The sequence below is a fragment of the Zalophus californianus genome, chromosome 16 (genome assembly GCF_009762305.2).
Source record: "Zalophus californianus isolate mZalCal1 chromosome 16, mZalCal1.pri.v2, whole genome shotgun sequence".
Taxonomy (NCBI): domain Eukaryota; kingdom Metazoa; phylum Chordata; class Mammalia; order Carnivora; family Otariidae; genus Zalophus; species Zalophus californianus.
Genome location: NC_045610.1, coordinates 31,257,913 through 31,285,680, shown reverse-complemented (window position 1 = coordinate 31,285,680; position 27,768 = coordinate 31,257,913). Strand labels below are relative to the sequence as shown.

The following is a 27,768-nucleotide window of genomic DNA, read 5'->3' as shown; positions in this document are numbered from 1 at the left end:
AGGGAAACGCCGTGCGCTCCGCGGGATGCAAGCACATCATCATTTGAGCTTGTGTCCCTGGTCTTCCTAAACCCACTCCGCCACCCTTTGTCTCGACCTAGCGGCCTTCAGCGGCCGGCCGCTGCTTACTGCCCGGGACTTAAACTGAGGGATCACCTCTTCCAGGAAGCCTGCCTGTGTTCACCACAGCGCACAACAATACTCACGCGTCTGCATTTTCTCAGCCGCTGGGCATCGGCTTCCACTTCTCTGATGCCCCTTAACCATTTGTCCAGTTAAAATGACCAGGTCTGGAGCAGAGAGACGTTGTCAAACGAGTTTGTCCAGAGGAGAGTGACCAAGACATGAAGATGCTTTAAGAAAGAATTCAAAGAAATGGGGATGTTCGTCTTGGAAAAGAACCCTGTGGGGGATGTAATACCTTTCTGCTCCTGACCCACAGGACAAAGTAGGACCTGAGGGGATCAGACGGCACAGCCTAATTTGCTGTAATGGAAGGAAACAAACTTCTAGAAAGTATAAAGGAGTGGAGAAAAGCCCCCATTCTGAGGTTTGGCAGCTCTGGGATCATGCCCGCATCCTACTATCGCCTTGTGTCCTTAGGCCAGTTATTTCACCACTGTAAGAAGCAGTGGCCTTATTTGTAAAATGGAAATCGTAGTAGTAAATGAGAATATGCTTATAAAGTGATTTCCACTTTGCCTGAGATAGAGTAAAAATTTAATAAACATTAGGTTCTATTTCTAATGACTGGTGCAGGTATAATTATCCCCCCCCCTATAATTCTAATGACTGGTGCAGGAGACTGAAAGCCTGAGACATACATAAATAACATTTATTTAATAAAAAAACATTTGGGGCACCTGGGTGGCTCAGTCCGTTAAACAACTGCCTTTGGCTCAGGTCATGATCTCAGAGTCCTGGGATCGAGCCCCATGTCAGGCTCTCTGCTCAGTGGGGAGCCTGCTTCTCTTTCTCCCTCTGCCTGCAGCTGCCCCTGCTTGTACTCTCTCTCTCTCACTGTCAAATAAATAAATAAATAAATAAATAAATAAATAAATAAATAAAACTTTAAAAAAAAAATTTAATTTATTTAATGCACTTTTGCATGGGCCAGACCTTGTTCAACCTACTGGGGCTACAGCACAGAGAAAGCCAAACACGATCACTTCTCTTCTGAAGTGTACTTTTTACTGGGGGACTCTGGAGATAATCAAGTAACAGATATATAAATGAGAGAATTTCAGATAACAATCAGTACAATGAGACAATAGAATAGGACAGTGTGATTGAGAATAATAATGAGAAGGGGTAGTGAAGTCTTTCTCTGAAGATATGCCATTTGAGCCTAGTCCTGAATGATGATAGGAACCTACTTGCACAGTGACAATTCCAAGCCATGCAGAGGCTCAGAGGCAAGTAAGAGCTAGATAGCATTGAAGAACAAAAATGAGGCTGCTGTGTTCCCAGCGTAGTAAGCAGGGAGGAAAGTAGTAGGAAATAAGGTCAAAACAAGTATATTAGGGGCCAGATAATACAGAGCCTTTTAAGCCATGTCCAAGGGTTTGGATTTTATTCTAAAAGTAATAGGAAGCTACTACAGAGTTTAGGTAGAAGCATTCAAGTGATATGATCTGATTCACATTTTTTAAAAGACCTTGGTTATGTTGTGGAGAACACAATAAAGGGAGGAAGGCAAAAATGGAAGTAGAGCAGTTAGGAGGCAGTTGAGGTGAGTAATCGTGGTCACCTTGAGTGAGTATGAGTAATTGATTAACTTGTGGTCAGCGCCAGAAAATTGCAAAGCCGGTAAGATCCAAGTATCTTCTGACTCTTTCCTACTCTGGCACAAAAACCAAGATGCTTTGATTCTACAGATTTATTTGTATTGTTTAATGTTTGAAAATTTTTTTCATCTGTATCTACCTTAGTTCTTATACCAGATTGTCAGCTTTTTCAGGACAAGATCTGTCATATATTGAGTTTAACAGCATAGACTCAGACCTCATGCAAATGTAAGTGTCGCTGAAACCAACAATACATTCCCTTAACCATTTTTTTCCTCCAGATACCCCTTCCATGTAGCAACAGATAGCAGTGTAAATGTGTGTGTCAGTAATAGTGTCTTTGTCTTGGCATCTATTATTTTGTTTTGTAATTGCAAATGAAACTATTCCTTTCCAAGGTATAGTAATCTTGATAGCAGTAAAATGGTGTTAGCTATAATTTTCTTGAGTCTGAGTATACTTGTAATATTGCATAAATCATTATGGTAACTAATGCTCAGTAATGAGTTCTACTGTGAATGGAATAGGAGCACCTCAGGGCAAGGTTAGTACAACCCTTTTCTGCAGGTAGAGATGTTGATTACAAACTTAAAATATTAGGGGCTGGACTCACATTTCAGACTTGGCATCTTTAATTTATAATATCATGCTTTAGCAGTAAGTAATTAAACCTTGTGAACACTTCCTAGTTAGCTATGATCATGTCCAGTTTTACATAATAGGTAAAATTGGTTGTTGTTTTTTTTTAAAGATTTTATTTATTTATTTGACAGAGAGAGTCACAGCGAGAGAGGGAACACAAGCAGGGGGAGTGGGAGAGGGAGAAGCAGACTTCCCGCGGGGCAGGGAGCCCGATGTGGGACTCAATCCCAGGACCCTGGGATCATGACCTGAGCCGAAGGCAGACGCTTAACGACTGAGCCACCCAGGCGCCCTGATAGTCACATATTTTCTTATCTGATTATTGGTTCTCAGGCTTTCTGAAAACTTAAAGATTATAAAGATGTATCATTTTAAAAATTTGATTTATGATTTGTAATTACATTTTTTAGTATTTTTAATGCATAATATAAATTAAGGAAATTGCTACTTAAATCTTAATGTGTTAGTCACTGAGCTGCATTTCTTAGCTATTTGCCTAATAAAACTAGATCCATTTGGCAATGTGAAACATCTAGCAATTATTCCAACAGTACTAACAACTGTTTATTTGGCTGCTATATATTTTAATAATCTCCTTATACCTAAAAGAGGAAGAATAATGCATCTCAATAAATAGTAAGAGCAAGTCAATTATAGTTTGAGAATAAGCGGGGTAATCACAGATTTCAGTGATTGCAGTGACATCATGAAATTGTCTCAGTAAGTCTTGATATCCTAGTTTCTTATTTCCTGGCAGCTTCCTTTAAGCCACATGTTTAAGGAGTTACTTTATTTAAAAGATCTTGAAAAAGTTTATATATATATTTTTATATTCACAGACCAGATGAAATGAAAGCAGAAATCATTCATCCATACAAGGCATTTTTTAAAAGTAGTATTTATTAAGATCAGGGCCAGCTTTGTGGATAGGTGACCTGTGCAGTCACGTAAGAGCCTCCTTTTAAAAGGGCCCTTTGCTCCAAATAGATGGAATGACATTTTAACATAATTCAGGCTAAAGCCATGTCAGCCTTCCTGGGATAAGCAGAGTTGAAGGCAGAGGCAGAAAACTAGGGAAAATGGAAAAGCAGAAAGCCCAGTCTCAGGAAGTGAAAGGTAAGAGATAAGGCAAAAGGCAAACACAGGTCTCCTGAGAATAGTCAGGATATATGAAATAACATCAAGCAAAACCCAAGCTCCTCACCATGGCCCCTAAGACCCTAGGTCAACTAGACCCTGCCTGCTTCTTGAACTTCGTCTACTATTTCTCTCTCCCCGCATTCACCATGTTCCAGCCACACTTCTTTGTGTCTGTAAACACCCCAAATCTATTTTGCTGCCTCAAGACCTTTTCTCTGCCTGGAATACTTTGTCCCTCAGTTTTTCTCCTGGCTGACCTGTCATTTGGATCTCAGCTGGAACACCACTACCCAATCTAAATCAGCCCTCCTCTGTCCAGTGACATTTGTGTATCTGAAATCCAGTTTGTTTTGTTTCCTTTTTTATTGTTTTTTCTCTCAACATTAGAACGTAAATGCTCTAAGAGCAGGGACCTTGGCTTGTTCACCATATTATCACAAGCACTCAGCATAGTGTACATGATTGTACTGAGTAAATGTTTGGGGGACTAGTGCACAAATGAAAGCAAACAGAAGGCTGTCTGGTAGTATAAGGAAATTTCTGAGAGCAGTGAGCTCTTGCTCTGATGAAGATCCCCCGTTTGAGAGGATTAGGACTCCTCCTTTCAACGAGTTTTCCGGTGTTTCTCACAGGGTTGGTCTGTGTGTTACAGGAGTTGCTATATGTCCACCCCCAGGGCAGATGATGAGTAGCATTCCTGAAGTGCTTAGATTCTTTTTTTTTTTTTTTTTGCTTAGATTCTTGAAAGAAAAAAAGTTCATTAGCAGTAGGAATATTGTCCTTGGGTACCAAATAAAGGAGACAGTAAAATAACCCTTTGATCTTTTATATCTTGATTTTCTAAAACTTTCATGTTATTTTTAAAAGATCAGTTAAGTCTAGGGGTGCCTGGGTGGCTCAGTCGTTAAGCGGCTGCCTTCAGCTCAGGTCATGATCCCAGGGTCCTGGGATCAAGCCCCGCATCGGGCTCCCTGCTCAGCGGGAAGCCTGCTTCTCCCTCTCCCACTTCCCCTGCTTGTGTTCCCTCTCTCTCTGTCTCTTTCTCTCTGTCAAATAAAATAAATAATAAAATCTTAAAAAAAAAAAAATCAACACTAGCCCAGGGAAGGGAGCCATTCCTGATTATATAAACCTAGGATTATTTAAATATACTAATGCTATCTCGAAGAATCTCTGCTGTGATAAGGTATAGGACCTGTTGCCACAGTTACTAAACACTTTGTTTTATCTCTTCAAGTATAATCCTGAATCTGTATGTCTAACTTTACGAAAGAAATATTTAATTGTTTTAATATTTTAATAGTAGTGCCAGTTGATCTATAAATAGTAAGCATTTCCAACTTGTCTGTCACAGAATACAAACAGATTCTTTATTAGGTAACCAGCACCATCATTCCCTCCTCCTCTCTTGAAATTACCTAAATGTAAAATTTTACCATCCAACTGCTTTTTCTCCTCCCCTCCAATTCCTTCCAAATGACCTGACTCACGGTTACCCTATCCCATTCATGGACCAGACCGGTCTTAGAGGTGCATGCACATTTTAAAAAGAAAGCCCTCCCCTCAAAAAGCATTGAGGGGCTTGTAATTTAGTAAGCCTGGAATAGAATTTTTTGATTCATAAAACCAAAGAAGAACCTTTAAAGATCACTTTATGAATGATCTTGTCATTCTTGTTCTGCATATGCAGAAACTGGGGAGCAGAGTCGTTCAGTGACTGCTCCAAGTCCCTTGGCTAGCGGACAGCAAAAATGGAACTCATACCCGGATACCTTAACTTCTAGACCAGGGCTCTTCCCAGTGCAATGCCCTTGTAAATATAAAACCAGTGGCAAAGAGAATTCCAAAGTGTTTCTTTTTGAACAGGCTAGAGATGGTTAATAAGAGAGGGAATTAACATTAAACACTGTTTATACTGTGAGGTTCTTTGCTATAAGTCTTATTTCTTTCTAAACTATAGCAGGGAGAAAGTGTCTTTTATTTATTACTGCTTACCAATTTGCTTACAAAGGAATAGTTATGAGAAATTATTTAAAGGGTATAGCTAGTTTTCTCTGGTAAATACCAAATCTATGTTATTTTCTCTTTCACCTTGCAAAATTTGCTGACACTTTAGCAAATGGAAATAAAAGAAGAAAATGACATAAAGGGGATATGACATTAAAGGAAACATAACCAGAAGGGGCCAGTTTTCTTTCTCTTTTTTTCTTTTTTTTTTTCTTTGTTTCTTTCTTTCTTTCGAGGGGGGGGGAGAGAGAGAGAGAGAGACGGGGGTGGGGGCGGGCCGAGGGAGAGAGAGAATCTTAAGCAGGCTCACTGCCCAGCTCGGTGATGATGATGATGGTGATGAAGATGAAGGGACTGTTTGGGCTTAGTAGTAAGCCCACGCATCTCTCCTTCTTTGTTGCCGCACCTTGTCTTTCTTCCGTTTACTTCTGGTTCATTTTCACTTTAGAAAAACAACTAAATGGCATTAGAGTTCTTTAACTACGCAGCTTGTTAAAAACTTTGAAGTAAATAATAGATGTTTTAAAGGCATTAAATAAACAACAAAAAGATTAAAATACCTAGGAATTAAATGAGAAATGTGTGAGACCCATATGAAGACAGCTTGAAACACTACAGAAGGTCACAAAAGAAGACTTGAACAAATGGAAAGATATACTAGTTCTTGGGTAGCAAGACTCAACCCTATAAAGATAGACCAATACTTTGTCAATTAACTTGTAAATTTAACGTGATTCCCCAACAATTGGCATTATTTTATTTTGCAAATAAGATAAAATTTTAAAGCTAATGGGTAAAAATAAACAACCAAAAATAGCCAAGAAAACTTGGTTAACAAAAGAAGTAATGAGAGAGGGTTGGATTTACCAGATGTAAAACATATATTGTAAAACCATTATTAAGATAGACTAACCAATGGGCCAGAATAAAAAGCACAGAAGTAGGCCCAAATATTTATGAGATTTGATATATGATAAAGGTCTAATCTCAAATCAGTAGGAAAAGATGGATTGTTTAATAATGTTGTTGAGGCAACTTAGTGATGTTCTTGGGAGAAAATAAGAGTTGGATCTATACCTTATACTGTATACTAGGATGGATTCCAAATGGATCAAAGATTTTTAAATGAGACTATAAAAATACTAGAAGAAAATATGAGAGAGTTCTTTATAACTTTGGAGTGTATAAGGACTTACATTTGACTTAAGGACTTATGAAAAATTGATAAATTTAGCCACAGGCCTTTGTCTAACAACAATAACAACAAAATCCATAACTAAGAATAAAGGAGGAAAGTATATTTGCAATTCTTAGTGCAAGAAGAGGAGATAGTCTCCCTGGGAGTAAGAACTCCTAGAAACTGGACAGAAAAAAGCTAACCATGTAGAGAAAAATTGGCAAAAGATGTAAAAATAAAGTTCACATAAAAGGAGATACTAAAGGGTTCTTAAAATATAAAAACAAATGTTCAGCCTCATCAGACTTAAGATCTTAAGATACTGCTCTTATCAATAAGATTGTCAAAAATCCAATAGTTATGTAATACACCCTATTGGTGAGAATTTGGAGTATCAGTCACTATTATTGGAGGGATGGTAAATTAGGACAGTTGATAATTGAGGGCAGTTTGGCAGTTTCTATCAAAATATCAAGTGTGTATAAATGATAACCTATTTTTGTAGATTTGTCATACAGATAAATTTGTGCACATGTGATGTGATCTATAGGGTTTCATCACAGCATGTTTATAATAGCAAAAAGTGTGAAACAATTTAAGTATCTATCAATAAAGGAATAAATAAATATGGTCCATCCATAAAATGGAATGCCATGCAGCTATGAAAAATAAAAAAGAAATAGGGGGGTGCCTGGGTGGCTCAGTCATTTAAGCATCCAACTCTTGATTTCAGCTCAGTTCATGATCTCAAGGTTGTGAGATCAAGCCCTGCATCGGGCTTCACAGTGGGCATGGAGCCTGCTTAAGATTCTCCCTCTCCCTCTTTATTTATTTATTTTTTATTTATTTTTGTTTTTGTAAAGATTTTTTTTATTTATCTATTTGACAGAGAGAGACACAGCAAGAGAGGGAACACAAGCAGGGGGAGTTCTCCCTCTCCCTCCTTAAAAAAAAAAAAAAAAAAAAGGATTTAGGATGCTATGTAAAAATATGGAAATAGTTCCAGGTTCTATATTAATTAAAAAAAAAAAAACAGCAGATTTCACAGCCATGCTTATAGTATTCAGGACTACTGTGTACACCAGAGGACCTGTTTATATCATGTATGTGACTCATACCCTCAGGGATTGTACAGTGCACAGCGTGAACAGCTAGATGCTTTGTGCTGGTTGTAACCTACTTTCCTAGTCGAAACAAAAGCAAAGGAGTCAATATTTATTCATATTTGTTTATGCATAAAGGAACTAAAAGTATTCACAAGAAACAAAAACAGTGGGTACTTAAGTATGTGGAAATGGTGTGGAGATAGATAGGCTGCATATATACATCCATTACGTGTACCTCATGGGAATGTATTAGCTATTTTTAAAAAACTAAAAAGACATACTAATTCATTATCAATATTATGAATATTCATTCAATATTGTCATTTCATCAAGTTAATATTTATCATCTTTTCTGCCAGATGTTTTTATCCCTTTCCTTTTTATTTTCTTAATTTTGGTCTAGTAAAAAGAACTAGTTTTAGAAAGTATTGAATGCCATCTCTTTGGGAATATAAATTATTAAGTCTGTTATTCAAACATATGCATCACAGGCAGATTTTTTATCTAATGAGATTTCTAATGATATAGAATTAAAACTTTTAATCAAAGTAAAGCTCTAATTTAAGTTTTCTGGAATAGATTTATTGTATAAAACAAGAACTTTTTTCCCCCTCAGTGTTCCACTTTCTCTGTTTTGGCTGACCTCACATTTTCCTCCTTATGAGTCACCAAACTAGAAAAACAATATGTTTTCCTTGAATGGGCAGATTTTTTGTAAAAGAATAGAATGTTTCCCTTCTGTGTCATTCATTAATGTGAAGTTTAGTGTGTGTGTAACATTACAGAACCCCTTTTGGTTGAGGGGCTTGCTAGCTTCTGTAAAGGAAGGAATAGGGAATAAATAAAAGAGAGGGAAGGGAAAAGCATTTTATGATATTTAAGGTTTAAGGATATGACAGTGAATACCTGGCTTATTAAAAAAAAAAAAAGCCTGCTGTTTGGATGGATAAAATTAAACCAGTTTCTGTTAGTTTAATCAACAGTATCCTTTCCATATAGACAGCCTATTAGTACTGTTAATACTCTCATCCTGTATTTTCAGAGAATGAAGTTTTTCCCCGTAAATCAGTTTCCCAGCATGCCATAGTGGAAAAAGGTTGGGTTTGGAGCTCAAGAAAACTGGATTCACATTCCACTTTAAAACTGTTTAGCCGTGTGGTCATGGACAAGTCACAGAGCTTTTCCATGATGTGATTTTCATTTATGTAAATACCTTTCATTTATGTAAATATAAATATGTAATAATACCTGCCTTGTGGGGCTCCTTTGAGGGAGGGTAAAATCCTCTAACATGGTGTCTGGCCACATTGGTGCTTAATAATAATTCCATTGTGGGTTGAGTGGCCTTCCTCCGTGCTCCCCCAGCCCCCCTGTGCACACCACTGTCAGAGCACTTAGCACCTTCCTGATGTCTGTTTACTTGACTGTCTTTGGGGACAGACTCTGCTTTTTTTTTTATGTTATGTTAATCACCATACATTAGTTTTTGATGTAGTGTTCCATGATTCATTGTTTGCATATAACACCCAGTGCTCCATGCAGAACGTGCCCTCTTTAATACCCATCACCGGGCTAACCCATCCTCCGACACCCCCTCCCCTCTAGAACCCTCAGTTTGTTTTTCAGAGTCCATCGTCTCTCATGGTTCATCTCCGCACTCCAATTTCCCCCTCACCTCCAGCACTCAGGACACTGTCAGTCATGTTAAGTGAATGAAGTAATTTAAACACTTAAATTTCATTGTAGTACTTTAAAATAGAAATATTTTAAAATGCCTTGTTAAGTATGACATTATAAGAAATCTGTTGTACAGTTTAGCCACGATATATCTGTTAGACCTGGGTTATGTTTCATCACTTGGGGCTCTGTGTCCAGTTAGGACAAATCACCACTATATGGGGATCTTACTCACTTTGGCTTCATTTCTCTGCCACTTTTCATCTGCATGCTTCCCCTGTTCCTGTTGCTTGCTACCACAGGGACTGTGAAAGTTGAAGCAGGATTTTAACATTCAGGCCAGTGGAACAACACTATGTCGGGTTCCCAGAAGGTCCATTCAAATTATTTACAGCAGAATCTGTGATTTCTTCCTCATTCAGTGGTTAGAGAAGTCTTGGGATAATTGCCTTGATTTTAGTTCTCTGCCTCAGTTTTGCTCACCCTTAAACTTTGGGTTTCTGAGTCCTCAGCCTCTCTGGGATTCCTCAAGACAGGTTCCTCCTGCATCTCCTTCCAGCTGTTTCTTAGGCCAGAATTTTGCTTTGAATCAGTTACTGGCGTGCTGAGTTATTGATTTCCCCGCAGCAACTCAGAGGTATAGCATGCCACCTCTGTTCACCCCAGTACACCATACAAATATTCCTGTTTTTTCTCTGTGCTCCAACTCACAAATGTTTAAGAATTCAGGGCACCTGCGTGGCTCAGTCAGTTAAAACATCTGACTTGATTTTGGCTCAGGTCATGCTCTCAGTGTTGTGAGATCGAGCCCCTCATCAGGCTCCGTGCTGGCATGGAGCCTGCTTAAGATTGTCTCTCTCCTTCTCCCTCTTCCCCGCCTCCCCAGCTTGTGTGCACATTCTCTTTCTAAAAAAAAGAAAAGAAAAAAAATGTTTAGGAAGCCTTGCCCCTAGCTTTCAGCTTCTTCAGTCCTCCTTTATGATTATCATCTCAACGTCTATTTTTTGTCTTCCAGAAATTTGTCAAACATTTCATCTGATGGCTCTTCTCCCATTTATTCATGAACATTATGAGTTTATACTCTTATAAAGTGAGTTCTCTATGACTTACTCATTCCATAACTGGAAGCCTATACTTCCAACTCCCCTTCACCCATTTTGTCCATACCCTCGGCCCCTTTCCATCCTGGCAACTTTATTTTTTTTTTAAAGATTTTATTTATTTATTTGACAGAGAGAGACACAGCAAGAGAGGGAACACAAGCAGGGGGAGTGGGAGAGGGAGAAGCAGGCTTCCCGCTGAGCAGGGAGCCTGATGTGGGGCTCGATCCCAGGACCCTGGGATCATGACCTGAGCCGAAGGCAGACGCTTAACCGACTGAGCCACCCAGATGCACTCTATTCTGGCAACTTTAAATGAAAATCAGATTTTTTTAAAATTTAGCTTTATTAAGGTAGATTTATTTTTATTTTATTTTTTTTAATTTTATTTATTTATTTGACAGCGAGAGAGGGAACATAAGCAGGGGGAGTGGGAGAGGGAGAAGCAGTCTTCCTGCTGGGCATGGAGCCCCACACAGGGCTCGATCTCACAATCCTGAAATCATGACCTGAGCCAAAATCAAGAGTTGGACACTCAACCAACTGAGCCACCCAGGCGCTCCAAGATTATAATTGATTTATAACCAACAGTACATATTTATAGTGAGAAAATATTCTAAGTTTTGACATGTATATGCATTTGTAAAACCATCACCACAGTCAAGATAGTTACTGTACCTATGAAGAAATAAGGCTTGGAGAAGCCTAGAAGCTCAAATTGGAATCCAGGTATCTCTGATGTCACGGTCCATGCTCTAGCTCTGAAGCCTGAGGGCTAGCTAGAAAAACAACCACTGACTGTTTCTCCTGTTTCTCATTTGTGTGGGGAAAAGCACACAATTTCTGAATCTAGCTATTCATTTCTTTAATAAGAGGATTGTGCTAAATGTTCTTAATGTCTTTTAAGTTTCTATACTTTATTCATATTTATTATGCAGAGAGGGTAAAGCTCTATTCAAATACAACTTTTTTACTTCAGTGAAACTGCACCATTCTCTTTAATATTCACAGTGGAGCTATAATGAGACATTAAAATCATATATTTTTTTTTCTTTTCATAAGAAAGTATTTAAGAAGCTTGTGGAGTAATATGAATAAAGTAATATAAGATCTGCAGGAAGTCCCTCAAGATAACTGGTAAGATGATAGGAATTTCTTTTTTTTTTAACAGTGTATTGTATAATTATTTTACAGACATTCTGACTATAAACTTTCTAGCCTTGTGATTACAAGAGATATTTGTCAGTCTTTTATTATTATGTGATTTTTAAGTGTATTAATGGTAGAAGCTATAATAGTTACCTGAAGCTTAGCTGTGTTCTTCACCTCTGCCAGAAAATGCAGATTTTATATAGATACAAATAATCATGTTATCAAACTGTCTTTCTATTTCTCAGATTTTATCAGCAATGACTAAAGTGCCATACTTCAAAATACATAAAATACATCTAACATGTATAAACATGTATGTGATTTTTTTATGCAAAGTTGAAGTTGAATTTGACTACTCTTAAGACATGAAAATTTATTTTCTACGTCTCCATTCTCAGGAAAAGAAGAATTTCTAGACTCTTCATCAAGATCTTCATTTACCCAGTTAAATCCAAGGCTCCTGTGGTAAAATAATGAATAAAAATACATCTGCTGTGGTATCATCCAGTCTACTTGAAAAGTAATTTTTAAATTAAATTTAAAATATTTTGAGCTATCATAGTTTGAAATATGTAGAATGTTAATGAACTTTTGATTGAAAATTTTATACAGTTAACTGTTGTCTAAGGTAGCATAATAAGGAAGCTGAGCAATAATTACCTTCCAATGTAAATCAGTGTATGGGATAAATTCTGCATTCTTTTTTATAATTCTTTATAGAAATTGCTTTTTTAAAAATTTGATATGATTTTTTCAAATATCTAAAATATTTTATGATCCCAGTATAAAAATAATGTAAGATTAATTTTTGCTGAGTAACAAACCACCTAAACTGCCTCCAGACAACAAGCATTTATTCTTTCTCATGATTTGGTGGGTTGGCCGAGCAGTTCTTCTGGTATGTACCAGAAGTGTAGGATGGCCCCATTCACATGTTCTGGCACCCCATCTGGAAGGGCTGGATGGCTGTCTCTGAACCTGATCTCATTCTCCAGGAGGCTAGCTCAGGCTCTTTCACATGACGGCAAAATGGTTCCCAACACACCCAAGTGTTTTTCAAATATTTTTCCCTCACATTTGCTGGTGTGCCATTGGTCTGAAGCAATTCAGATAGCCAAGTCCAAATTCAAAGGGTAGAGATATAGACTTTACATTTTAATGGAAGGAACAGTAAAGTCACATTCCAAAGCGCATGCAGACATGCAAACATGTAACACACATATAACAAGGTATATTCAGAGAAGTCGTTCTTGTCCTTCATTTACTCTGTGACCTCATTCTTCCTATAGATAACCATTTTTATTTTTGGTTCCTTTTTTTTTTTTAAGATTTTATTCATTTGAGACACAGAGATACAGAGAAAGAGAGAGAGAGCATGAGCAGGGGGAGAGGCAGAGGCAGAGGGAGAGGGAGAAGCATCCGACCAGGAGCCAGATGTGGGGCTCAATCCTAGGACCCTGGGATCATTATCTGAGCTGAAGGCAGACGCTTAACAACTGAGCCACCCAGGAGCCCCTCCTTTTCAATGCTTCTTTTGTATAAGCAAATACATATAAATATATATACATGTTATATGTGTGCATATTAACAGTAAACAAATGCACACCAGCCCTTCAGCTCAGACTCACAGGTCTTCCCTGGAGAAGAGTATCAGGCCAGTTAAATTCAGGATGTCTTTCTCTGACACCTCCTGAGAGCACTGGGAAACTCCAGTCTCTAAGGGGCACAAGCCAGGCCCATCTGAGTGGTATGCAAAGAACTCCATGCACAGAGCTCTATGCCCTGGTGCTGAACAGTTTGACATTCTGGGACAGCACAGAATTTTGTCCAACTATCTAAGGCAAAATCAAGCCCATGGGAAAGAATCATATGACTGAGGCAAGATGGCCTCAAATACCCTGGCCCCGCCTCCTAGGTTCCACTTGCCAGCATATTATTAACAAAAAGGTAGCATATTATATATAGTTTTTGATCTTGCCTTTTTTTTTTTAACTTAAATTATATCCTGGTGATCACATCAGTCTGTAAATGTCTTTCTTATACCTTGTTACAACTGTGTAAGATTCTATCCTGTGAATGTACCATAGTTTATTCAGCCACTACCTTATTTTTTTTTTATTTTTTTTAAGATTTTATTTATTTATTTGACAGAGAGAGTGAGAGAGCACAAGCAGGGGGAGTGGCAGAGGGAGAGGGAGAAGCAGGCTCCCCACTGAGCAGGGAGCCTGTTGCAGGGCTCGATCCCAGAATCTTGGGATCATGACCTGAGCCGAAGGCAGACGCTTAACTGACTGAGCCACCCAGGCGCCCTCAGCCAGTACCTTATTGATGGACATCCATTGTTTGCAAGTTTTGGAGATTACAACTTATACCAAAATGAATAACCTAGTATACAAGTCATTTTGTATTTTTTGCCAGAGTATCTTTGGGATGAATTCCTAGAAATGGGATTTCTGAGTCAGAGGGCAAATTTAGAGATTACCAAATTCTCTCTTGGGGAGTTACGCCATTTTGCGTTCTCATCAACAGTGTACAAGAGTACCTCTTTTCCTGTAGCTTTGTCATAGGAGTATATTGTCAGTTTTAAATTTATGTTGATCTGATAGGTGAATAGCACTATCTCTGCCTAGTTTTAACTTGCAGTTCTCTAACTGTGATTAAAGTTGAGCGGCAGAACTATTGTTAATAGCTAAGAAAAGTAAATAATATAAATTCTTAACATAAGGGGGTTTTAAAATAAGGTCCTAGCAAGTAAATGCTGTGTGAAATACAGATATTCTGTTGGTATTAGAAAAGGAGGGATCCTTTACTGAAACAATAATACATGGTGGAGATTATATCCTGTCCCCATTGAAGGAAACTCGCATTTACAGGGTGTAAGAGGTTATGGGAGGTACCTAATGAGGTACCTTCATTTCCTCTCCCCTTCCACTCTCTCATTTCTAGGCTTCACTCCTTTATGCCCTTACAGCTTAATATTCCATCAAGAGTGGGCTGAGCTTCTGAAATCTGTAACAGTGAAACATTGTGGACCCAGGCCCCACTGCCTCTTTTCCTAGCTAATTGACTGTTGCCCTAGTAACCAGATAGGCCATCCAACACTAGAGCCTAATTCAGTACAATGCAGCCTTGGAGGCTGTCCTGTATAGAAAGCAAAATATTCAGAAGCAGGGAAGTTTGTTTTTTTTTATATTTTAATTTCTTTCATTCTATTTTTTAATGATTTAACTTTTGAATACACGTTTTCTTAAAGATAGAGTTAGAATTTCCATAGCAGAACTAAGAAAGTTTTTTCTGAAAGCTATAATCGTATGTAAGAGATGAGGCAACGCTTTTTTTTTAAGATTTTTTTTTTGACAGAGAGACAGAGAGAGCAGCAGGCAGAGGGAGAGGGAGAAGCAGGCTCTCACTGAGCAGGGAGCCTGACGCGGGGCTCGATCCCAGGACCATGGGATCATGGCCTGAGCTGAAGGTAGCCGCTTAACCAACTGAGCCACCCAGGCGCCCCAAGGCAACTCTTTTTTAATAGCAGTTTCAGTTTTTTGATATGTTTGAAGATAGCTGAAAGTCCTATAATTCAAAAGTGGCCTTAATACAGCAACCAAGCAGATCTTACATCACATTTTGCCTCTGGAGTAAGACAAACTGGGTTTCCATTGCTGTTCCCCAGCTTCATAACCTTAGACCACCAAGTTAACCTTCCCACATTTTGGTGCTTTTAGAAAAATGAGGGTAATAATCTTAGGAGTTGTATAAATACTAAGTTGAATGGCATAATATATGTATGTTGCTTAGCACAGTACCCAGTACATCACAGGAAAGCAGCCTAAGCCTCATTTCAAGTTGTGTTCAAGCTCTCTCAGACCAGTAAAAGTCTCCTCTCTAACTGGAGTATTCAGAAACACAACTTGGGGGTATACCTTTTACAGAATTCTTTTCACAGTTCCATCTTTTCTAATGGCATTGCTCTTACATCTGATGGAAATTATGGATGGAGCACATGCTTTCTATCAGAAAATACTCTTCCTAAATTAAAAAGATACATTTTTCTTTTTGAGACTCAAGTGGAGGTCATATTTATTTTGCTGTAAATGGACGCAGACATGTCTTTTAAAAAGTCACTTACCTAACTCACTAAAATCTTTAATTTTGGAATCCCTCAGTGTAGTCTAAAAGTCAGCTAAAGACACATCTCTTCAGTTACCTTTAATACTTCTTTACATTTATTTAAATCCTATGTAGGAAGGTATTTTTCTTTGTTCTGCTCCAAAGAAATAAGCATTATTGCTGTGATTTCTTCTATGGTTTGATTGTTTTTATAAAAAAATAAATAAATAATAGAGGTAACAGACTCCATTTGACTGCTTTTCTATCACCATACTTTTCTAAATGTCGTTGCTAGTATATACTGAGTATTTCGGGTTATCTAGATCTAAGAATTTGATTTAGCGAGTAGTTTAAAGAGAAAGTAGGCACAGATCTCTAGGCTAACCTGTGAATGCTAATGTACTTTATCTTAGGGATCCTGCCTTTCAGGTGATTACAGTTACCAAGGAAACAGGCCTTGGTCTGAAGATCCTAGGAGGAATTAACCGGAATGAAGGTCCCTTGGTATATATTCAGGAAATCATTCCTGGAGGAGACTGTTACAAGGTAAAAATGAAAAAAATAAAATAACACTTCACAAAAAAACCCAAACCACTAGTGGTGAGGTTTGTTTTCCTACTACATCACTAAATTTTTAGTATTAACTGAATGCCACTGTGACCATTTCTCAGTGAAAGATCCTACAAAGAACTGGAAGATAGGCCTTTACCTTCGAGGAGCTTTAACCTAATAAATGAATAGGAAATAAGTAGAAAAATAACAGATTTCAGACTCTTAACTAAAGGTCATATGTATATATATTTTTTGAAGGAAATTTTTTTTGTTTTTGTTTTTGTTTTTTAAATTCAGGAAAGAGCAGGGAGGGGGCAGAGGGGGAGGGACAAGCAGACACTGCACTGAGCACAGAGCCCAGTGCAGGGCTCCATTTCAGGACCCTGGGATCATGACCTGAGCTGAAACCAAGCATCAGATGCTCAACTGACTGAGCCACCCAGGTGCCCCAAGGTTATATATATATATTAATTATGTGCTATTTAACTCTTATCCAAAATCTGGTGAGAGAAATTGTACTTGAAGACATGTTCTCTCTCTACTACTCTGAGAGTTTGGATTAAGTCGGATCATTTAAACTTGAACTACATTCATTTAGCCTCTAAGTGCAAAACCAACAAGCAAACTCAGCATATAAAATCTGATCATTTCTGAATTTGCAATAATTCTTGTTGAGTTTGTTAATTATATCACTCATTAGTTGCCCACATGAGAAATTAGATTTAGAATTAAGACCAGAACATATTTGGTGGGGGGGGGGGGGGGCAGATTAGAAAGCCTTACTCTCCTGTTGCTGTAAGAAATACGTACATCATGATTTCTTTTTTGCTCTGGTTGCTAGGAAGCTCAGATCCAAATTTGAAGCACAATATCAGCGACTTAGTTAAGAAACTAGTTAACTATATTTGCATTTTCATTTCTCTTGAATTCCATTTGCCATTTCTGTTTTACTAATGTGATTCTATATGTCTGTTGTTGAAATTGCATCCAATCCTTTTTGGAGAGATATAGGATATAAAGAATTTAATAAAATATTGTATTAATGTCAAGCTATATAGCATGAGAAAGGATCATTTTATCATTGTTTGTTCATATTGTTGTTTTTCTCTTATTTGTTTTGGTTTAGTAAATAGTCTTGCCCTTACCCCCAACCCTCATCCCAAACACTTGTTTAGCAAGCAGTTTATCTAGTCAACTGCCCTCCAGTTTATTAGCTTCACCAATAATTTGCAAAAATAATAGAAATGATTTCAGTTGTTTCAAGTTTGTTGAGATAATAGGATACACTTACCATGTTGTAAGTATTATACAATAATATAAATTTTTAGCTATTGAATTTATTACCCAAATAAAAGTATACTTAAATACTAAATTTAAACAAATTCAAACAAAAAAGGAAATTTGTCTTGTAAGAATTGAGATATTTAGGACTACTTTAGTTGAGGGATGTGTGTGCGTGAGTGTGTGTGTATATATGTTCACTATAGCCACGATATTTTTTTTCACACTAACATTCTTAGTTTATTGATCCTCTCATGAAAAATCTGCACAACCACCACAGATAAAGCCACTGCAGCATCTCTGTCTTTCTGTTGTGCAATCTCCAGCTCACTTTTTGCCAGCACCAACATTGGCTTTTGCAGTCCCCCTGACTTTCTTCATTCTGTTCTTGTGTTCCTTTCACTGTTTTCTTGATGTCTTTTTCTTCTCATACAGGCCATGTCTTGCAAGTCTGTGTTTGGGTTCATTTTTCTTTGCATAATCCAAGGAATCATAAATCATGCCAAAGCCAGTTGTCTTGCCACCACCAAAATGGCTTCTGAATCCAAACACAAATATGACATCTGGTGTGGTCTTGTACATTTTGGCTAGTTTTTCCCGAATTTCTGTCTTAGGTACTGTTGCCTTTCCAGGGTGAAGAACATCAATGACCATCTGTTTCCGCTGAAGTAGTCGGTTAGTCATGAACTTCCTGGTCCGGATAGTTACTGTGTTGTTCATGATGGCGGCCAAGCTAGCCACGATATTTCTTAAACCACACTTCATATAATGCAATAACAGATCATGGTATCTAACAAGTGATAAAAATTTGCTGTTACGATAAGCATCAGTTTGTGCTTTTTATTCCCATGAAAAATACTTGTAGTTAAAATAATAAATTGATAGCAAGGTGCTGAGTGACTCTTCCTCTGTAATCAGTGGTAGCAGACTGAAAATTACCCTTAAATACTTTCTCTTGGTTTTTAGAATTTCATTGTTTGGAGGGGTATCAAAAAGCAGTCGTTTAACGGACTCTACTCTGTATTTACCACTAGAGTGCAGCACAGAGTTGTTAATGTTCCTTGACAATATCTGGTCAAGTCCAAAGAAACAGCTAAAACAGAGAAAGGTGAAGACAGAAGAATGAGTAGGCTTGCGATGCTTGCGCTTATTTTTGTATACTTCCTCAAGATAGAGAGTTGTGTGCACATTTATTCTGCAAATGCAAAATTGATGCAATTTTATTTTTAAATGTTTTATGAATAATAATAGCATTTACTATGTTCTAAATACTGTTGGGCTCATTAATAAATTTCTAATCTGCACAAAATTTCTGCAATAGTAGATGTATTCATACAATAGGAAACATAGGCTCATAGATTATCCTTATTAAGTTGCTAAATTGAGCAACTTAATATTGTTTAAATGCATGTGTTTTCACTTGCTCTAATTTTATTTTAATATGATATTGTTTCAGAGCTAACAGTATAAGCAGTCCCCAGGCATATAGATGGATTATATAACATTTATATTCCCAAACTTCACATGTTAAGGGGACTGTTGGAACTCAGAAGAAATCATCTTTAGTTAATCATGGTTAGCTGCCTGAGCCCCCACCACCACTTCCTTACACATACATTAATGTTTTCAAATGGCAAAAAAAAAAAAAAAATACACACACACAAACACACAGAGTATTCGTTCAGTGACCAAAACACCATGTTTTTTTGAAAAACATATTCAGAGTTAAAACTTTGGGGCATCTTGACACGTTTTTCCCAGTTGAAATAGAAGGAAAGATTCCCCCAGCGCTAAATGTTAGAGGCAGCTTATAGGATGAGAACAGATATGCTAGGTACTGAGTTAAGGAACTATGAGAACTCCAAAGCCCTTTTCACCCCACCAGCCAGTCCCATACCAATCTGAAGTCCTCAGACCTTTCTCTGGCTGAGACACTCCTTTGAGCTTAAGACCCACATATCCAATTGCTTGGTCAGCATTTCCATTTGGATCTCCTTAAGGCATCTCAAGCTCACTATATCTGAGGCAAGATTCATGACAGTCACACCACACCCCCATCTGCCCATCTCTTCCCAAACAGAGCTTCTTCCTCTGTTCCCAGTCTTGGTGAACGACACCTTCCAGTTGCATAAAGTCAGAAAACTTGAAAGCATCCTAACTACTTCTCTCCCATAATACCTATACCCAGTTTATTAGCATGTGCTGTTGCCTTTTTTACTCTCTGCATATCTCTTGAACCCATCAGCCTCCTTGATCTCCACCACCATCACAGTTTATCAGACCTCGTGATAGCTTTTCCTGCTCTTATGCACCACACCTTTCTCCTCCCCCCCTACCCTCCAGCCTATCATACTAATACTCATTTGCCTGCAAGGCTCTGTATAATGTGACTTCTTCCCTGTATTTCTCTGACTCTCCATCTTTAGGCTTCCAGAATGGTATTCTTTTCAGTTCCTGGAAGCTTTCTCATTTGCTGTTCCCTCTGACTGGGAACACACCCACACCACCACTACCATCACTTCCAAGTACCTATTCAAAGACTAATCCCTAAGGAATGTGTTCTCTGTGCCCTCCAGTTTATTTTATGTTGGTTTTTTTTTTTTTTAAGATTTTATTTATTTGAGGAAAAGAGGACAAGCAGGCGGGAGGGGCAGAAGGAGAGGGAGAAGCAGACTCCCCCTGAGCAGGGAGCCTGATGCGGGGCTTGATCCCCGGACCCTGAGATCATGACCTGAGCCGAAGACGGATGCTTAACCGACTGAGCCACCCAGGCGCCCCTATGCCCTCCAGTTTAGTCCAGGTCTTTTTTTTATATGTGCTCCTAGATCCTGTTCCTTTCCTTTGTATCACCTGTCTCAGTTTGTAAACATACATCCATATCTGTGATTGTTTTATCAACTGTCTGAACCACAAGACAGTATGTTGCCTAAGTGCAAGGATTCTATCTGATTTTATTCACAATAATATCCTTCGTCCCCAGTGTGATGCCTGGACATACTAATTGCTCAGTTAATATTTATGAATGAATGATCCCTTAGGTATTCTGTCATGTTTCTGAGAGTTACTGATCTGCCTCTTTGCTATTCCACTGCCACCATCTAGCTCCACACCAAGTACCTCTCTTCCCTGGCCCTTTGTGTTAGATGCTGGACACGAAATGTCTTTGAAGTTTCCAACATTCTTGTTTGTTTCTTTGTTTTTCTGCTAATAGTGTAAGGAAAGCAGGCAGTAATCAAGAGCTTTTCCTCAAACCTGATAACTACATTTCATATTTCATTTAACTGATTCTAAGACATGTATTAAAGCACATACATATAAGCTCTATAGGATGAATCTTACAATCAATTTCACTGGGTAATTGGCAGCATTTTCTTATTTTATTTTTTTTTTTTTAAGATTTTGATTTATTTGACAGAGAGAGCACAAGCAGAGGGAGAGAGAGGGAGAAGCAGGCTCCCTGCTGAGCAAGGAGCCCGATGTGGGACTCGATCCCAGGACCCTGTGATCATGACCTGGGCCGAAGGCAGCCGCTTAACCGGCTGAGCCAACAAGGCATCCCAGCATTTTCTTATTTTAGTGCTACATAAAAAAATGGTGTATCTTACCAGCAGTGTCACTTTAAATTTGATAAATTCAGGACTTTTTTTTTTATCAAACCCTATAGGTGAAGACAATGATCACGCAGATATAGATACTAATGGTTAGTCATTGTTCACAAAGGATTGAAGTAGGACATATTTATCTTTCAGAGGAAGTCTGTTTTCAGAATATGCTGAGCATATCCCTGGAACTGGGACCAAGGCCTCTAGATGGCACAGTGTAAAGAAACCAGTCCCATTGATGGGAGCTAAAGGGGTAGCAGGCAAGAAGGTTCACTTTACAAGTCACTCTTTTTTCTCCTGTGCCATTATTACCTCTGTCAGAGGCCACCTTAATTTCCTCAGACTGTTTCCTGGCCCTGATTGATTGTGGACTTACTCTGTACCTGGCACTATGAAAAGGACATGATTCTGGCCAACTGAAATAATCAGTGCCGCTAGTTTGGAAGTTGCTGGGTTAATGTGCTCTAATGGGAGAGGAAAAGATACATAAATAGATAGGTACAGTACAAAGTGTAATAACAGAGGTAAGTAAAAGTGCTTTTCGGAGCAGAAAGAAAGGAACAGTTAAGTAATTCCAGGCAGTAGGGCAAACTTACTGCAGAGAAAATGTTTGCATATGGCTGTGACGTTTAAGTGCGAGTTTATCAGAGAAGTGGCGGGGTTGGTGGTGGCATTCTAGACAGGAATTAGGATGTGTAAAAGCAAAGACCATGGCTGCTTTGAAGAACATTTTCTGAGACTAGAATGAAGAATTGATGTGTTGAGGAGGGAAGGTGAAGAGTGAGGGTGAAAAAAGTTGGTTGCAGCTAGCTTGTTGTGCTGGGTTTGGAAAGTTAAGGAGTTTCAACTTTTCTTACCCCTGGGCAGCCATTAAAGGGTTTTGGTTTTGTTTTTGTTTGGTTGGTGTTTGAGAGAGGGGAATTAGGGGAAAAAGGAGAGAGAATCTTAAGCAGACTCCATACCCAGCGTGGAGTCCTGAGATCATGACCTGAGCTGAATCAAGAGTTGGACACTTAACCGACTGAGCCACCCAAGCATCCCTAAAGGTTCTTAATTTGAGGAGTAACAGTATTAAATTTGCTATCAATGTGAAAATTACAGCAGGCATGGAATTTTGATGCAACTCACTTTTATTTAACACCTACACTTTTAGAATTTGTAGAATTTATGTATGTCATTTAATTACTAATAGCAACCTTGTGTGACAGGTATTTATCTCCACTTTACAGCTAAGATGAAGTCTCATAGAGATTAAGCAACTTGTCTAAATTCACGTTAATAACTGGCAGGCAATAGAAGAAGTTGACAGTTTCTGAAAGTGTGAGAAAGGAACCAGGAATCTTGCAGGAGCGTTCCTTAGTATTTAGGACTAACGAGTTAGTTAAATCAGAGTCAGGCCGTGTAGATGGTATGGTAATATGGTAATATGTTATTTAGAAAACTATATAATGGTCATTATAAATGAACAGCGCTGGTAGTTTTCAGGAGAAGTGTTTAAATGGTCAGGCATACGTTATCACTTTCAACGTCTTTGTAAATGTCAACGGGAAGAAAAGCAGACTCTGAAGGTAGGCACGTGAAAGTGTTGTACAGTTGCTCCTTAACTGCCGTATCTGAACCCAGACAGTGTGGAAGAGGCCGTGGCATGTCCCCGAAGCTAGTATTTTCACATATATATTCATCCAACTGGGGCAGGACTCACTGGCTTGAATGCCCGACTCTTAAAGAAATACCTTTGAGTTCGCAGGACTTTTAAACAGGTTCAGAAATTCACAGGATCAGCTAAGATCTTATTCTAGGAGGCAAAGAAAAAAAAACACTATAAATACTTTTTAGAAAGAAAAAATATATAAACACCAGAATTCACCATCAGAAGGCATTATTCTTCCTCTCTTCTCTTTTTCCTACTGGAAAATGCTCCTTCAATTTGTTTTTTTCCCCCCTACGATTTTTTTTTTTTAATGGACAATATATTTTATTTTTTTTTCATTTTTTTATTGTTATGTTAATCACCACATATTACATCATTAGTTTTTGGTGCAGTGTTCCATGATTCATCGTTTGTTCATAACACCCAGTGCTCCATGCAGAACGTGCCCTCCTCAATACCCATCACCAGGCTAACCCATCCCCCTACCCCCCTCCCCTCTAGAACCCTCAGTTTGTTTTTCAGAGTCCATCATCTCTCATGGTTCGTCTCCCCCTCTGACATACTCCCCTTTTCTTCCTCTCCTGTTATCTTCTTCTTTTTCTTTTTTCTTAAAATATGTTGCGTTATTTGTTTCAGAAGTACAGAACTGTGATTCAACAGTCTTGCACAATTCACAGCGCTCACCGTAGCACATACCCTCCCCAATGTCTATCACCCAGCCACCCCATCCCTCCCACCCCCAACCACTCCAGTAACACTCAGTTTCTTTCCTGAGATTAAGAATTCCTCATATCAGTGAGGTCATGTGATACATGTCTTTCTCTGATTGACTTATTTCACTCAGCATAACACCCTCCAGTTCCATCCACGTCGTTGCAAATGGCAAGATCTCATTCCTTTTGATGGCTGCATAATATTCCATTGTGTATATATACCACATCTTCTTTAGCCATTCATCTGTCGATGGGCATCTTGGCTCTTTCCACAGTTTGGCTATGGTGGACATTGCTGCTATAAACATTGGGGTACACGTACCCCTTCGGGTCCCTACATTTGTATCTTTGTGGTAAATACCCAGTAGTGCAATTGCTGGATCGAACGGTAGCTCTAATTTCAACTGTTTGAGGAACCTCCATACTGTTTTCCAGAGGGGTTGCACCAGCTTGCATTCCCACCAACAGTGTAGGAGGGTTCCCCTTTCTCCACATCCCCGCCAACATCTGTCGTTCCCTGACTTGTTAATTTTAGCCATTCTGACGGGTGTGAGGTGGTATCTCATTGAGGTTTTGATTTGGATTTCCCTGATGCCGAGCGATGTTGAGCACTTTTTCATGTGCCTGTTGGCCATTTGGATGTCTTCTTTGGAGAAATGTCTGTTCATGTCTTCTGCCCATTTCTTGATTGGATCATTTGTTCTTTGGGTGTTGAGTTTGATAAGTTCTTTATAGATTTTGGATACTAGCCCTTTATCTCCCCCTACGATTTTATTAATTTATTTGAGAGAGAGTGCGCAGCACGCAAGAGAGACAGAGCATGAGCAGTTGGGAGGGGCAGAGGGAGAGGGAGAAGCAGACTCCCAACTGAGCCGGGAGCCCGACACCTGGGATCATGACTTGAGCCGAAGGCAGACACTTAACTGACTGAGCCACGTGGGCACCCCAAAAATGCTCTTTCAATGCATCAGTGTGCTTTAATATAAGATACGCTATATTGTGTTCATGAGAGCTTTTCCCTCTGTGTTGCTAATAACTGTACGGTCTGAGAGGAGGAGTGGGAGATAATACATCTGCCGAAACCCTATTGCCTACATCTGTTTTCTGTAGCTTTTTTCTCTGCAGCCCTCACAGCCAGCTGTGGTCTGTATGAGACGCATGGACACAGGAGCTTCCTCAAATAGTTTTGAATGTAATTCTGTGTTTCTCATGGATGAGATTATGTGCCTCCCCCAGCCCCTTTCCTCTCCATCTGTTGATGACCATCTAGCTAGCAAGTTGTAGAGCTCAAGTTTGTATTTAGGTCTGTCTGGCTGCCAGACCCCCTGCTCTTTCCCCTTCTGTCCACTGCCTCTGAAGGCTCCTGCCCAGTTGAAAGAATTGTCATCTGACAATATTTACTGTTATAACCTGTCGGCCACCCCGATTCTAAAAAATCCTTTCTTTCCTTGTTAGTGTCCTTTATATGCTTTGCTCCAGTGAAACAGGGCTTTCTTCATTTTCTCCATTTTTCCCCTAAATTGTTGCCAGGCTTTGTGATACAAGTCAATAGTAGTATAGCCATTAAATTTCAGCTGTAATCTACCTTATTAAGCTGATTCTAGTAAGGAACTATTTTGTAGATTCCAAATGGTCTAGAGCTGGATTTAATAATGACATTTGTTTAATTTTTCTTTTTTATTAATTTACTTATTTTAAAATTAGATTAAAAATTTCTCCATTTGACCCTTACTTCCAGTACCTGTTTTGGAATATAGAACCAAAACATAATTCAGCTAGTTAATTTCTGGGCAGATGTTATGAGCTCTTTTTATTTTGGGAGATGGAGAATTTTTATCTATTTTATTTTATTTTATTTTTTTAAGTAGGCTCCATGCCCAATACAGGGATTGAACTCATGACCCTGAGATCAAGAGTTGCAAACTCTACCTACTGAGCCAACCAGGCGCCCCTCTTTTCTTTTTTATAATGTGATAGTTGACACATGTAAATGAAGCATAATAATAGAATGAACACCTGTGAATCTGCTTAGAATTCACCACTTGACTTAAAAAGTAGAAAGTCTTCAGTGCTACTGAGGCATTCCTGATCACATGCCCCACATTCCCCACCCTTCCTCCTGGAAATAAGCACCCTGGGATTTTGTTCATTCTCCCAATTATTAACCTTATCTTTTTGCCTGTGGCAAAAAGGTTGTTTCTCTTGTTTGTTGCCAATTCATCTTAACTTTGAGTAGATAACTGTCCTGAAACTAAAATTTTCACATATTAAATTGTAAGCTAATGTATGTGAGTGTCTAAGTATGTCTGGGTAGAGTTGATTTAAATGCATATGTAACCAAACTCTGTAATAAGGTTTGGGCCCAGCGATACAGAACTGTGTTTACAAAATTTTACAAAATCAGCTTTCTCATGTTACTGAACATGTAGGGTCCATATGGTGGATACTCTCTCCATACTGCTTAATCTTTTCCAGCATGACTATTATGTTTTACTCCTCATACATTAATCAGTGGAAGGGGGAAAAAAATCGCTTGTGAATATAGCAATTGTGTTATGTTCTCTGACTTTGCTAGTTATATTTATAAAATATAAATTTCCAAATTTTATGTATTTTGTAAAATCAAATTTCCTTTTAAGTTTAATTTTTTAAATAATGTTTGTAATTTAGAAGGGTCATAGAGTCATTATGCATTTGGATGATAGTGTCTTTTACATAGTATTTGAAATAACTTTTTTTGATATTTTATGTTTATTTATCTTCCTGTGTACTCAGTATTCAATGTAAGAGATAGCAGTGTCTTTTTATTTTTATTTAAGATTTGTTTATTTGGGGGGGGGACCAGGGGGAGGGGCAACGGAAGAGGGAGTCTTAAGCAGACTCCACACTGAGTGTGGAGCCAAATGTGGGGCTCGGTCTCATGACCCCAAGATCACGACCTGAACCAAAACCAAGAGTGGGGTGCTTGACTGACTGTGCCGCCCAAGTGTCCCTCAATAGTTATTTTTGTTTTTTAAAAAGACACTTAGGGGGCACCTGGGTGGCACAGTCAGTCAAGTTTCGGACCTTGTTTTCCGCCCAGGTCATGATCTCAGGGTCATGTGATCCAGCCCTGTTGGGCTCCCGCTCAGTGTGGAATCTTCTTGAGATTCTTTTCCCCTCTGCTATTCCCCTGCCCCTCATGCTCTCTCTCTAAAATAAATAAATAATTTTTAAAAATTTGTTTTTTTAAAAAAACTATTGTTATTTAGTTGTAAAGTAACCATAAATCACCATTATTGTGTGTGATTAAGTTCAGATCAAAGATCAGTTATCCAAGGGATATATCTTAGATATGACTTTGAAGAAAGATATTTCCTTGAATTTGTGGAATTTACTTAAATGCCATTGGGGTGAAAATCCAGCTTTTTAACCATTATAAGCTTCTTCCCCAGTTACATAAATATTGCTTTCTGTCTTTGTGTAAATGATAATTGAGACAAGTCTTAGGAACTGAAAATGAAGAGCGCTCATTCTTCTTTTCCAGTTTGAATTGAGAAAAAAAGACAGGTGAAGACTGGGAAACTTGCCTAACAAATCCATTAAATCTTGTAATCAGTAGGCTCTGTCTGATCCAGTTAGGCTGGTTACAGCCAGAGCCAGGTCTTAGCAGACAGTGTAAGGAAGCTGGTTATAAGTGGTCATCTTTAGTAGGACTTGACTAAAGATGTATGTACAGCCAGCCCAGCTACGCCTGAGTCACAGGCAGTACAGCAGATCCAGTAGAGAGCTGAAATAGAATCAATATAATTAAGATCTTTGACTGAATTTTTAGAAGTCTTACTGTGGAATCAACCTTACCAATTTTGTGGGATGAGAGATGTAGGAATGCTTAGAAACTAAAGTGAATGAGCCTTATATTCTGAAATATTCTAGAATTACTTGACTTACTTTATCACAGAGTCAGAGCTGTATCTGTCTCATAGTACCAATCTTTTTTTAAGACTTTATTTATTTGAGAGAGAGATAGAGCAAGCACGAGAGGGTGGAGAGAGAGGGACAAGCAGACTTCCCCCCGAGCAGGGAGCCCATCAC

At 38.5% G+C, this 27,768-nt stretch overlaps 1 protein-coding gene across 6 annotated transcripts in view; it reads left to right on the top strand.

The window, feature by feature from the left end:
• STXBP4 (syntaxin binding protein 4) overlaps positions 1 to 27,768 on the top strand; it is a 228,133-nt gene that overhangs the window by 103 nt on the left and 200,262 nt on the right. For 3 of the 6 annotated variants that reach the window (XM_027568028.1, XM_027568031.2, XM_027568026.2), the window contains exons 1-3: positions 11,700 to 11,773; positions 12,187 to 12,308; positions 16,309 to 16,441. In XM_027568028.1, the coding sequence (XP_027423829.1) occupies positions 12,262 to 12,308; positions 16,309 to 16,441 (180 nt within the window). In that variant the 5' untranslated portion in view covers positions 11,700 to 11,773; positions 12,187 to 12,261. Of the gene's footprint in view, positions 1 to 11,699; positions 11,774 to 12,185; positions 12,309 to 16,308; positions 16,442 to 27,768 lie in introns of those variants that run through there. The other 3 variants (XM_027568027.2, XM_027568030.2, XM_027568029.2) reach the window with 3 other exon arrangements.